Source organism: Tasmannia lanceolata, unplaced genomic scaffold (genome assembly GCF_043159265.1).
Source record: "Tasmannia lanceolata isolate RefF3 unplaced genomic scaffold, GAP_Taslan_0.1 ptg000011l, whole genome shotgun sequence".
NCBI lineage: Eukaryota > Viridiplantae > Streptophyta > Magnoliopsida > Canellales > Winteraceae > Tasmannia > Tasmannia lanceolata.
Window position 1 is genome coordinate 18,351,161 of NW_027518688.1, and position 13,835 is coordinate 18,364,995.

At 40.1% G+C, this 13,835-nt stretch overlaps 1 protein-coding gene across 1 annotated transcript; it reads left to right on the forward strand.

Moving 5' to 3' along the window:
* Positions 1-2,373: 2,373 nt before the first annotated feature.
* Positions 2,374-8,385, forward strand: LOC143886530 (uncharacterized). The gene is made up of 5 exons (XM_077390541.1): positions 2,374-3,059; positions 3,278-3,621; positions 3,786-3,987; positions 4,571-5,044; positions 7,761-8,385. The coding sequence occupies exons 1-5, from the start codon at positions 2,493-2,495 to the stop codon at positions 8,274-8,276; spliced, it is 2,103 nt and encodes a 700-aa protein (XP_077246656.1). The 5' UTR covers positions 2,374-2,492; the 3' UTR covers positions 8,277-8,385.
* The last annotated feature ends 5,450 nt before the right edge of the window (positions 8,386-13,835 follow it).

A 13,835-nucleotide genomic window follows, 5' to 3' on the forward strand; every position in this document is an offset into this window, starting at 1 on the left:
CTACTGTCGGTCCAATGGGTCCATCCATCCATCGTCCACACACAAATACCGAATATGGATCTGCCCTCTCTTATTAAATCTTCAAGTAAAAAAACACTGCAAACAAGTGAAATCTGGACGTTCGTTGCTGCCCAGCATTTCAATCAATATATAAAGAAGAGAAGACAAACTCCTTATACCAATCTCTTGCTAATTTAATTAACAGCTAGCCTATCGATTGTTAGTTTATAACATTTTTATATATTGAAATTGCATCAAGTTGATTAGGGACACCCAGCATTAGTGTATCAATGACTAAAGAGGGGGTGATGTTGGGGCGGGGATTTTGTCCCCGAAGGATGCGGGGAGGGGAAGGGGAGGGGAAGGGGATTAGATATTCCCCGCGGGGAGGGGAGGGGGATTCCCCACCATCCCCGCAGAGGGGAGGGGAAGGGGAAGGGGGAAATTCCCCGTAGAGGGGAAGGGGTAGGGGACCCCAACATCCGGCCCCGACCCACCCCGTTGCCAGCCCTATGTATAAGCTACGAGTGGAACCCAGGACTCGAAATATTCAGTATATGTTATTTTAGAAAAGGGTAGTGATATATTCACCTCCGTTTCTTCCCCCAGCCACTCCTTTTAGTAGGGGTGCAACTCGGGTTGGGTCAGACCAGAATAATAATAAATAAATAAAAGCCAGGTCGGGTCCGGTTTGAGTTTTCCCAAACCGGTTTGAGTTTGGATCGGGTTTGGGTTGAGGGTTTGGGCAACCCGACCCAAGTGAAACCTGGCATTTTTTTTATCATTTAATTTTTAGTAAACTTAAAAAATCAGGTTTGGTCGAGTTGGGTCAGGTTTGGGTTGGAAAACAGGGTCCCTCGGGTCGGGACGGGTTGAACCTCATCGGGTTGGAACTCGGGTTCGGGTTGAGTAAATGTGTCCTCGGGTAGCCTCCGGGTTGAGGCCAACCCGATCCAACCCCAACCCGACCCGAGTTACACCCCTTGGCTTTTAGTGAATTTATGACTACTCTTTTTCAACTAGAAGAGGTGTCCAAGGAAGAAATGGGAGCGATTATATCATTTCTGGCCCCTTAGAAAAATGCTACAACGACGGTGATGGTTAGGCTCATTCCTAACAGGCCTTTTTGGTTCCTACTTATGCTACCTTTATGCAATCTGAACTGTTGATCCCACCGGTGATCATCTCAAGTCCAGCCAAATCCCATTGAGAAAAACTTGATCTCATGATTCTAAGCACTCGATCCATCAAGCCAAGTTTAAGCTTCCGCCGATAAAAACTAAGCCGTTGATTATTGAAGTTGTTTATTTTACACACAGGATTCTCATACGGCTAGACATGGCAAAAAGTGGCCCGGACCTCCGGGTCCACCCGGCCCACCCGTAATTTACGGGTCTGGGTCACTAGTTAGTGACCCATTTGAAATTTGACCCAGCCTGTACGGGTCACGTCAAAACTGGACCGGGCCGCGGGTGCTCGTAAAAACCAAATAATTTAGATTTTATATGGTGTAATCCCTTATAATCCCGTATTTTTTAGATTGTACTGTATGGACTACATCTTAGGATGATCTAAACCGTTCATGTGATGGAACACAACTTAAATAGGTTGTGCCCCAAAAATCATTTCCTTAGGATGAACCTAGCCCTCCGATCTATAGAAGTTTCCATAATAATAATATGTGATTCCTACATAGATCAAAGGGCTAGATCATCCGATGGAAATGATTTTTTGGGCTCAACCTATTTACGTTATTGCCCATCACATGGACGGTTTGGATCATCCTATTATAGTGTGGGAAAAAAACAGCAAAGAACAAAGAAAAAAAAACGGGTGGGGTCCGGGTCCATGATTAGTGACCCGTAAATTCTACGGGTCATTTTTTACCCAGCCCGTTTGACCTGGACCCGTATGGGTCGGGTCAAACCCAGCCCGGCCCACCCGTTTGCCAGGTTTACATACGGCTGCAAGGCGACAAACATCATGTGGGCTGTCTCATGATGTTCTACAATTCAATGGTCAAAATTGCCCATACTTGTGCCAATGTGGTCCTCAAAAATTGATCATTTACATTTTAATTATAATTAAAGAGAAATGATTTTAACGCTCCAATGTTTAGATAAAGATGCGCGCAGCATCTTGTCGTGTAGTATTTAAACGGCTACGAGAGGAATATTACGGTCCTCAAGAATCTTTTACAAGCCCTTTAAACACTACATGAGCCCTTTAAACATGCTTCGCGCATCTTTATCAAACATTCGAGTGTTGAAATCATTTCCCTAATTAAATTCTAATTATAATTAAATTATAAGGGAACGAGCTTCCAATGGTCACTAAGGAGGACCACATGTTTTTTCCACTCTTGTCATGTGATCTTACAAGTAGAGCTTGGTTCCACGTTTGTGAAGAGAGCATAGCAACATACATCTCCCTCTTCTTGGTGTATCACCTCAGAGACAGAGAGAGAGAGAGAGAGAGGTGAAGTGTGAGCCATGACTAGTCCCACCATGTTCTTCACAGAAAATGAGTCGTCCATAGTGTTGCCTATTAGAAAGATCAACGGCGAAGATCAACGTTCAGGTGGGAGGAACCGGCCGAGGGCTCCTTCTTCCCCATACTCAGTGGGTTTGATGGATGGGAATGAAGAAGATAAGGTGTCATCGAGCGAAGACTTCGATTTTAGGACAGTGTCCTTTCGGCTGCCGGACGATGGCCTTGCCGTTGATACCGAAACCATAGAAGAGAAGTGTGCGTGGCTTCGATCTCAACTTGTTGGCCACGATGTCGAATTTGATACCCCATTCGGCAAACGCCACTTGCTGTATGCCGATCACACGGCCTCCGGAAGGTGTTTGCACCATATAGAAAATTACATAATCGAAAATGTCCTACCTTTCTATGGTAACACGCACACCAACGATAGCTTCGTAGGGCATAGAACCACAAAAATGGCCCACGAAGCCTCTAGGTACATTAAACGTTGCATGGGTGGGGGCCCAGATGATGCCCTTATGTTCTGTGGGTCTGGTACAACTGCGGCCATCAAGAGGCTCCAAGAGGTAATGTGAAACAAGCAATCACTCCTAAAGGAGATGGCGTTATTTAATCTTTTATGCTTTACCACTCCCCCTCACGATTGGCCCTTATACATGTAGATTTTTAATATCAAGTAGCTTTGAACACGGGACCTTTGCTCTGATACCATGTGAAACAACAAATTACTCTAAAAGCTTAAGCTGTTGGAGATGACGTTATTTAATCTTTTATCTACTAACAGGTAATGGGGATTGCAGTTCCCTCCACCATGAGGTCGAGGTTGGTGAAGAACCTCAGGCCCGAGGAGAGATGGGTGGTTTTCGTTGGCCCCTATGAGCACCATTCGAATCTCTTGTCATGGCGCCAGAGCCTGGTTGAGGTAGTGGAGATTGGGGTCAATGAGGAGGGGCTCATCGACCTTGATATGCTTCGAAGAGAGTTAAAGTCTTCGAAATACACCGATCGCCCTATGTTGGGCTCCTTCTCTGCATGTAGTAATGTGACCGGGATTTTTACGGATACCAGAGCTCTAGCACGTCTTTTACACGAGCATGGCGCATTTGCTTGCTTCGACTTTGCGGCGAGGTAAGGAGAATTGCTAGGGACTCTTTGGATGCCACCAAAATTGGTCCTTATTTGAAATAAAGTTAATTTAAATTAATCTTATCTGAGATTGATCCACTTTGAAGCCATTAACTACATTGTTTCTAAAATTAGGGAAGTGATATTTACACCCCTTTTTTTTGTAGTGGCCCATACGTGCAGATCGACCTGAGATCGGGAGAATTGGAGGGCTACGATGCTGTCTTCCTTAGCCCCCACAAGTTCATCGGAGGGCCAGGAACTCCAGGGATCTTGCTCATGAGCAAGACTCTATACTACTTGAGATCAGCACCTCCTTCTACCTGTGGAGGTGGAACGGTTGCCTTTGTCAACGGTTTCGATGAAAAGGTTTTCTATGGCTTTTTAAATCACCAACCCTTATAATATTTGAAAAGGCTACTGATATGGCACTACCATGTTTTGATAATTGCACTAGCTCATCTTGTCTTTTTCTTATTTAATTGGCGTATGAGTTGGTGCAGTTATCAAAACATAGTAGTGCCAATATCATGGACTTTGAAAAAAAGAAACGAGTTACCGAAGCTGCAACCATAATCAAAACCACCCAAGCCTCATAAAGCAGATGCTACGTGGGGGCTACCCACCTAATTGGATGGTGATGATTCATCCAACACCGAAATTCAATGTTATTTATTCATACTAGATCATTTCTCTTAAATCATATACTTAAGTCATTTATTACAATTCGGAACCAACAAGGGTAGTACAAGAATATTCACATGTTCTCTCGCAACTATGCCTTTCGGCCTGATCTTAAGACCTAACTCACCCTAACGGACAAACCTTATGGAGGAACCCTTATGTTCTTTGGGCATTGGATTCTCACCAATGTTTGCGTTATTCAAGCCCCATATATGCTATGTTAGTTATGCATAAATGCAGTATAACATAACTAACATGAGCTTCACAGGACACGCTTTACTATGACGAGATCGAAGAGCGAGAGGACGCCGGAACACCTGCGATCATTCAAAAGATCCGAGCGGCACTGGCATTCTGGGTGAAGGAATACATGGGCTACCACCTCATTGACACACAGGAGACCCTTTGGATTGATAGGGCACTCCAAAGACTCTTGCCTAATGCGAATGTTCATGTTCTTGGGAACACTTCGGCCAAGCGGCAGCCAATTATCTCCTTCCTCATTAACACCACCACAGTAGATCGAGTGGCGCCGGAGTCTGGAGAGAAAGGAGTGTTCATGTGGAGGGAGAGGGCTATGAAGAAGGACAAGCCTCTTCATGGCCGCTTTGTAACGAAGCTCCTCAACGATCTCTTCGGCATCCAGGCACGTGGAGGTTGTGCCTGCGCCGGTCCTTATGGCCATCATCTTCTTGGCGTCGAAGTGGAACAATCCTTGTCATTCCGCTCTGCAATTCACAAGGTAAAATGGATACTTTGTTGGATTGCAGGAATTTTCTAGAAAAGTATGGAAACGAAAAATATTTCTAAAATTCTCTACTAATTTTATGCATGAAAAAAAGATAAATTGAAACCCCCTATTATTTTTAACTTAGGGATCTTCAATTTATGATAATATCTCTCTAAATTAACCATATTCTTATCATTTCCAACTAAATTGTAGAAAGAAAAAATGTTTTTTTTGCAATCCAAACAGAGCCTTAGCGTTCCTAAGCTTGTAATTGCTCATGTTCTTTCATTAGACTTGCACATTCGTGTTCACAGCATATGTACATGTGTTCGTGTGTGTGTGTATATATATATATATATATATATATATATATATATATATATATAGGGGAAGAGTGTTTATATGATGCCCGACCGTGAGATTTACAAGGGCTAGGTGGCCTAGCCCTTGTTACTTTGACGGTCGGGCATCATATAAAATCTCATAGGGGAATGATATGTCTACCCCCTTTAATTTTTAATTTTTTTTTCCCTAAAAGTAAGAATGTGTGCACCTCCTTTTTATTGTCTTTTCTTGAAAATCAAGAAAAGATAACATAAGGGTGCGTAAATGTCATTTCCCACATAAATATAGGACTGAAATTTAAACTCCCTTTTTTTAAATAATGGTACTCCTTTCTGCATTTTACATTTTCTATATTCGTTGTTGAAGGTTATGATTATGAAAAAAGCTCTCAAAAACCCATATTAATAGGGTCACAAAATAGAGAAATTATATGATGTCCGAGCTGTGAAGTCCGGCACAGGCAGTAGGACAAAAGTACCGCTCTTGATATTTGATCCAACAGCAGCCACTTATATCAAGGGCATGAAGTCCTGCAATGGACAAAAGTACCGCTCTTGATATTTGATCCAACAGCAGCCACTTATATCAAGGGCATGAAGTCCTGCAATGGCTCAGGCATATAAAATCTCCACAAAATAAAGAGTATCATTATGTGTGTGTGAGAGAGAGATTTTATATCCACATTCCCCTTCTAATTAACAATAGCACCCTTCTCTTTAATAAACACTTGGAAAACACTTCTAAAACGGGATCCCATTTAGAAAATAAAGAAGATGCTGAAATTGACAGAGAATTTGGGATTGATTTGGGCAATTCCAATTGATTTTTGGTGTTTGTGGGGCTTTATGCCCCGTCTTTGTCTTCTTGGGCACGTATCACTGAGGAGGCTCTCGTCTATTTTTCCAAAACTGGATTCCCATTTTGCTAGCAACCCTCTAAACACCTTTTTGATCGGCTGTTGATAGATTTTAGTGCATTAATTGTAAATACCTTCAATTATTGAAATAGCTGTTTTTGATGGAGAAAATGATTTCAAATGAAATTTTTTTTTAAAAAAAAGCGAATGACAATGGAAAGAAACATGCTTATAATATATCATAGGATAGGAGGAATGCTAAACGGAGGGGCGCCCTTTGAAAAATGGGGTGAAAGTGTTGACTTTTTATGTGGAAAAAGTCTTTTTGTAATTCAAACTTTCAATCGGGTGTTTTTAGTCATATGTGTTTGTCCTTCTTTGAGACTTGCTTTATGCTTTTGGGCTTCCCTCCAAAAGGACTAAAGTCATGAGAAAACTTTAGTCCTAGTTGGGAAGTGTGAGAGGGTGAGAGCGGCCATATATATACTTTAACTCTCTTAGCCTTGTGAATAACCTAGAAGTCAAGGGGATCCTACACGCACGGATCGCCCACTTGGGTCCGGCGGGCTTTTGGTCTTACCACACACGCGCACCACCCGGCGCGGCCGGCCGCGCACGTGGACCTAAGGCTTTTCTTTTTCTATTTTTTCTTTTTCTTTTTCTTCTTTTAACGGTCAAAAGTTTATTTATTTTGTTTTAACTCTTTTTACCGTTTAAGATTTCTTACTTGTGGTTTAGTGACCGTTTGGGAAACGTCTCTCACACACTAAAAGAATGCGACGTTTCACCCTAACGTGTCGATTACATTTCTATTAAATCAGTTTTAGAGAAAACAGAAAGGTATCCTTAACGGATTCTTCTTCTGCTCTTTTTCTTCTCTGGTTTTCTCTCTGCCTTTTCTGCTATTTTCCCCAAGTTTTCTGATCGAGGCTTTTGGCAAATACAAGCGAGTTCTTAGGTATCCGGGCTGCGTGAGTGCACACCCCTAGAGCGAGAGTTGTTATATCTTTAAGGCATACGCCGAGATGCCCATCTGCACCGTTGATTCGTCATAATGGGGGCGAGATTTGCCTTAAGGACAGCGAATATTCTTCGTGCCTCAACTCGATAAGTGGTCTAACGATTTCTCCTGTTGTTTACAGTTTATTCTTGCAGAAAATAGTACTATTGATTTCTGATTTCAAGTTGTGAGGTTAATTCATTACAAGGTATTCTCAGATCCTAAATTACAGATTTGCTCATATTTATTTTATAAAAGAAAGGGCATCCCCATTGTATCCACATCACCATAATACATTTATAGTAACGTAAAAGTCAAAAGGATGTTAAATGCTCTATGACAACGTGGACCAATGGTGGCGCCCTTTCACCCTATTTTTGCAACGGCGCCCCTCAGTTTAGCATTCCTCATACTTTAGATAGATTAATTATAGATAGACAGATAGATAGATAACACTTAATTACGTACACAGACAAACGTGGCTTTTTCTATAGCTTAATCCCGGTTAACACATCAACAATTTGCAGGGATACAGTGGGCTTAAACCCGGATGGACAAGGATAAGCTTCTCGTACTACACGTCCCTCACCGAATTCGAGTTCATCCTCGCCACCATCGAGTTTATAGCTGTCTACGGCCAACGTTTCCTCCCTCTCTACCATTTCAACTGGAAGACGGGTGATTGGACATTCCGTAAGAACGCACTCAAGGAGACAGTCGGGGAAGCACGATCATTGGCACCCAATAGCTTGAAACTAGGCGGCATCCACTCACTCGGCGGAGGCTATCGTAACCACCAAAACCCACCCACAACGCCCATGAGTAAGATCGATAACCGGGCTCATGGTGGAGGTTACCACACTCACTATGACTCACCCTCTTCGCCTTTCGGCCAGATCCATAATAGAGGTGGGGGCACGGAGCACAAGTACACAACATACCTTGAGAGTGCGCGCTATGTTGCTAGGTCACTCCCTAAGTTCCCGGCACAACGTCGGGTGCCAAAAGGAATTGATAACGACCTTGTTCTTTTTAGATTGTGATTGGCTGTTTCATAAACTAGAACTATTACCTCATTATACCTCAAGTGTAATGTTGTAGTTTTTCTTCAAAAATTGTAAATAGAAAATAAAAAATTGTTAATATGGCTCACCTTATTTCTATTAAGAAACAAAATGTAACAATGATAGTAAAAACCTTTTCTTCGGTGTGGCGAGATGAAGCACGGACTAGGTCGCTCTCTTTAAGATAAATTTGCACCTCTGTAAAAACTAATTCTGGTACAGCAGATCCAAGCACAATCACCCTCGGGATACAAAATCTCGGCACACTGTTGATCTCTATCAAACTGCACGTTTGAAGAGATTCAAACCACCGGCGGGAACACTTTGATTGCCTAGAAAAATCGAGAATGAAAAAGAAGTTAAAAGTAACCTAAACCAAAAGAAAACTTAGAGCTTCTCTCACGTATTTTCCTATTTGAAAAACCTAGCTAGATTATGAACTTTATAAGAGAAAAGAGTCCATTCAGAAACACCGCTTCGATTAGTAAAGACACCACTTTGAAACTTAAGAGAAAATTTGTTTTTTGGATCTTACCGAAAATTTCCAGCAGAAACTTTTTCTTTAATGTGGAAAATATCAAGGCGAACGGTTGGAACTTGAATGGTCACGACTTTACCGTGCAAAACCTCTTTCGCTAGAAAATATTTTGGCGTGGAAATTTTCTCTTGAAGGTGAAAACTTTCTTTACGACATAAACCTTCTTTAAAATGCACATGCGCAAACCTGCTTAATGAAGGAAATTTTTTCTTTACAACGAAAATGGTGAAGTTTGACGGACTTTGACATAAAAGAAAATAAATTAAATAAACTGAAGAGAAAAAGCTTTGGGCCACACGCACGGCAGGTCATGCCAAGCCAGCAACGCTTGTGTGTGGTGCAGCTAAAAGCCCACCGGGTCCACTCAGTGGCTCATGCGCGTAGGCTCCTTTTTTCTCTTCTCATTCACAGTGCAAGAAAAATGAGATGCTATATTTACCCATGAACTTTTTCTCCATTCTCTAGTTCTTATATTCCTACAAGAGAATGAAGTGTGTTCCTTTTTTTTTCAACAGCGTAATTTGTGGGCCATTGGATCTTGTCTCGTAATTTATGGGCCATTGGATCTTGTCTTTTTCTCATTTTCTTAGTAGACATGGATTTACGAGCCAAAATCTGAAAGTTTAAGATCATCTGAGCATTACACGTGTGGCAAGTGTCTAAAGGAAAAATTGTCAAGTGGGGAGATCAAAATACCAGAATTGCTAACGGGGGACACACTATTGAAAAATTGTTAAAGGGGGTTATCAACCCCCTTTTGAGAGTTTGATAATCCGATTTAGAGGGTTGATAACCCCCTTTTAGAGACTTGGTAACCCAACAATTCTTCAAAAGTGTGTCCCCTGTTGGCAATTCTCTTATTTTGATGTCCCCCATTGACAATTTTTCCTAGTTTTTATGACATCTCCACCCTACTCCTCTACTAACATTTCCACTCCCACTTCTTTCTCTTTTCTTAAAAATGATATCTTTTTCGAGAAAAGACAAATATAAAGGGTGGGAGAGAAATTATATGGTGCCCAAGTGCGAAGTCCAATGCATAGGGCACCACCTTTGATATTTGATCCAACAGCGACCCACTTTTTAAGAGACTGTTACTGGATCAAATATCAAGGGTAGTACTTTTGACGTACCGCCTGCACGGGACTTCACATTCGTGCACCATATAAAAAACTTAGGTGGAAATAATGTCATTTTTAGGAAGAGATAAAAGGCATTTAAATTCTAGAAAGGGGGTGCAAATTTAATATCCCTTATTATTATATGAGAAATGAGAACATGTGTAATACATCTCGACATGAGGTTGATCCATAAGTTTTATCTCTCAGTTGGTGGCCTTACATCTTCGAATTGATAGTTGGGCTTGGACCACTCTGATCCAGGTGGATTTCAAAGCGTGAGCTCATATCAAGGGTCTATACCTAGCAGTACCTAGCAGTATCATAAGTGGCTTTGCGGGCCTAAGTAGGAGCCCTATAGATCATTTACACATGGCATATTCAGATCATATGGCATGCATGGATGTAAGATATGTATGAAAAATTATTTGGCATGTGTACATGTGATGCAGGGCGAATTCTATTCCTAATTAAAGAGTTGTAGTAGAATTAGAATCCTATTTTGGAAGTTAGATAAGTTATAGTTATACATCAATTAAAAGTCTTAATAGGGTTACCTTAGGAGTACTAACAAAATTATCTTAGATGGCATTAGAATGCTCCATTAGATTAGAAATTAATTAGTATTTTTTGGTGAGTTTGGATGGATTCGAATTGTACTATTTATATAAAGTTGACTTTTACTAATTTAGGAAACTTACTAATTTTAGTGAGTACGCAAACTTAATATTTTTAGTAAGTACGCAAAAAGGGATTGAAGGGAATCCTCTACTATTATAAGTAGGGGGCATGCATGTCAAATAAGGCACTCAGACGATACACAACTTGAGGGATTGAAGAAGAAGAAGAAGATCTCCAGGCACCATGCATTGAGACGTAGATTTTAGAATGAGGAGTATATCTCCCTCTTTCTTTTTCCTGTTGTTGATTTTCTTCGCTTCTTTATTAATAGATTCTTCATGTTCCTTCCCCACATACTATATAATTAGCGGAAGTAGAATTACGCATTTTCTGCCTTTCTAGGATTGAAAGGTAATTTCTTGATGGTTTTATCTTTCTAGATAGTAAAGAGATTATGAGAAGACTTTAACATTAGATTTGTGGTGTTATTTTCTCTCTCAACTTTGAAATTGCATGTATACTCCTCAAGAAAGATTAAAGAGTTTCTAGAATCTCAAGAAGATATAAGCTTATTCACGAGTTTTCAAGAAAACCCTTGAGATCGCATTTCATCAACCAAATGGATGAGATCTTGACGCCGGATGGAATGTGCGATCGATAACGGTGATGACGATCCGAAAAAAAAATAACAAAAGATAATTGTGGTGCTCAAAAGCCAACCCACGTTGGAGGGAAACTTCAAGAAAGAAGTGTAAAAAACACCTTTTCTCCACAAGAAAAGAACATTTTTCATTCAATACTTTAATTGTCAAAAACCAACTCCTTTTCTATTACATTCTTGTATATATAAGAATTGGTTCCTATTACAATTTAAATTGTAAATAGAAAAGAAAGACAAAATAAACAAGTGCTTGTCCACCACTAGTGCTACATGGAAACAAAACATAAAGAAAGGAATCTTGGTAATATAACTTAGTTAGTTTCTATGGTAGCTAAAGAAATGTCTATACTGTAAGTCTGTAATAGCTAAACAAAGAAACTTCTTATTCTCAACTATATAAAAGTAGAAACTAGAATAAAAGAAATGAATTCTTCCCAATCCTCCTAACAATTTTAGCTACTTGCCAATTTTTAAATGACAACCAAGTAAAAAGGCAAGAGATGCCTTGTTGGGTAATTTATAATTGGCATTAGCTAAATTCACTTTGGTTTAATTGGAATATTCCTAATTTCCATGAGATTTTAAATAGGAAATTTCTAATTGATTTAGGAAGCATTTCTAAACCAAAATTTAGAAACATGGTAAACCTGATTAGAAACCTTTTCCAAACTTGAAACCTTGGCAAGAATTGACGAGGACCGTTGATCTGGCAAGATGCTCCTGCATCGATCTGGCACCCATGACGTGTCTGAGATGTAGAGGGAGTCTCCTCCCTGTCTAGAAAGGAGACATCGCAAGGCAATTTAACAGCCTCAAGGTCTCCACTCTCAGTGATATGTGAGGATTCAGAACTCCATAATGAGCTCTATTGTTCTACGGAAGAGCATGGTTTTCCACCACCAAGATGATAACGAGAGAGAGAGAGAGAGAGAGAGAGAGAGAGAGAGAGAGAGAGAGAGAGAGAGAGCAATCAAGGTTCATGATGCTCATGTTTTAAGACGTGAGAAGGATGAACAAAACCCTAGCATCGTCGTAGTGCTGCAAGAAAACTCGAACCGTTCATGGAGATAGGTATCCATTTATATACCAATTTATGCGATTTTCATACCAAACGATGCTTAGATATTGTTTCCCGTTTCATGTTTAGGGTATGCTTGTGATTTACATTTTATAGTAGGGCCTAAGAACATATCATTTGTACAAAATCATGAAAAATCCACATTTTTATCACCTTTTGAATTCACCATAAAATGGCTATCGCTAGTGATCTGTGGTCGGAATTGGTGATCGGATAACACGGTCGTCATCAAGGGCATGGTTTTAAATTTCTACCGAAATTTCAGATTTCGGTTGAGACCGACATTGAAATCCACAATACACGAAACATTACAAAATTTCGACCGAAATAACGAAATTTCGTCCGAAATTTAAGGAATTTCAATCCAAAAATCTCGATTTTGTTAATTATTTAATATTTTCCAGAAATTGCAACTGAAATTACTGAAATTTTGGTAATTTTCGACAATTACTGAAATTTCGGTTGAAATAAAATATTATTTTTATTCGTTTCGTCGGATTTCGCCGAAATTTTGGTTTCGGTGAGGGCCGAAACGCATTTCGAAACTGAAATTTGAAACCATGATCAAGGGTCTTCAAGGATACTATCCATAAATTTTAGTGAAATCTGATGGTTAGATCATTGTTGGCAAAGAGTTAAAACTTCGGATGTATAAAATAAAAAAATCACAATTAACAGGCCAACATGATGAACGGAAATTGCTGTTTAGCTCGATTACAGCCCATATATAATTTTGGCAAGACAAGGTTTACTATTCGCTTATGTCTGGCAAATGAAGTTTTATTCATTATGGTGGAAGAAAAGATGGCCACCAATTTATGAGCAAAGTTAGAAAGTTTGTATCAAAGAAAATATCTCCCTTGTTTGTAGAGGAACTACATTCTTTAAGAATGAAGAGACAAATATGCCATAGCAATTGAATATGTTCAACAACATCATTTGCCAACTTGAAAGTGTTGATGTGAAGACATATGATGAAGATAAGACCTTTACATCCTCGTGTACATTGTTGGATAGTTACAACAGCTTAGGCCACAACTTTTAGTTGTTCCAAAGATGATTCTTTTAGCTTTGATGATGTGTATAGCACATTCCTTACCGATGAACTGGTGCAAAGTGTCATTGCCAAAATAAGAGGGCAGTAAGGGGTGTTATTATTAGTATAGTAAGATAAAAGAGACAAAAACATGGAGAAGCATAAATCCCAAGACTACTAGAAAAATACCACTGGTTTGCTAATAGGTTGCTAGCAGTTTGTTGGGGTGCACCCGACATGCATAGACATTGAGGAGACAAGCCAAGTAGTCTACTAGTAGCTTGAATAACATGCAACCAAGCATTGATAGTAGAAGACGGCACCCCCAAAACTGATCAAAACACCTAGTAAACCCAGCCTATTGTGCCACCAAACAGATCCTGAGGATGAACTCAAGAAAAATCTTCACAACTCTCCAATATTTAAGTACGAGTTCTAGAGCTTCTGCCAAGTATAGGAACTAAGTAATGCACAACCTCAAGATCC

Coding starts and splice junctions, on each gene's coding strand:
- LOC143886530 (XM_077390541.1), top strand. CDS start 2,493: ATGACTAGTCCCACCATGTTCTTCACAGAAAATGAGTCGTCCATAGTG. Junction 3,060..3,277: donor CCATCAAGAGGCTCCAAGAG/GTAATGTGAAAC, acceptor ATCTACTAACAG/GTAATGGGGATTGCAGTTCC. Junction 5,045..7,760: donor TCCGCTCTGCAATTCACAAG/GTAAAATGGATA, acceptor AACAATTTGCAG/GGATACAGTGGGCTTAAACC.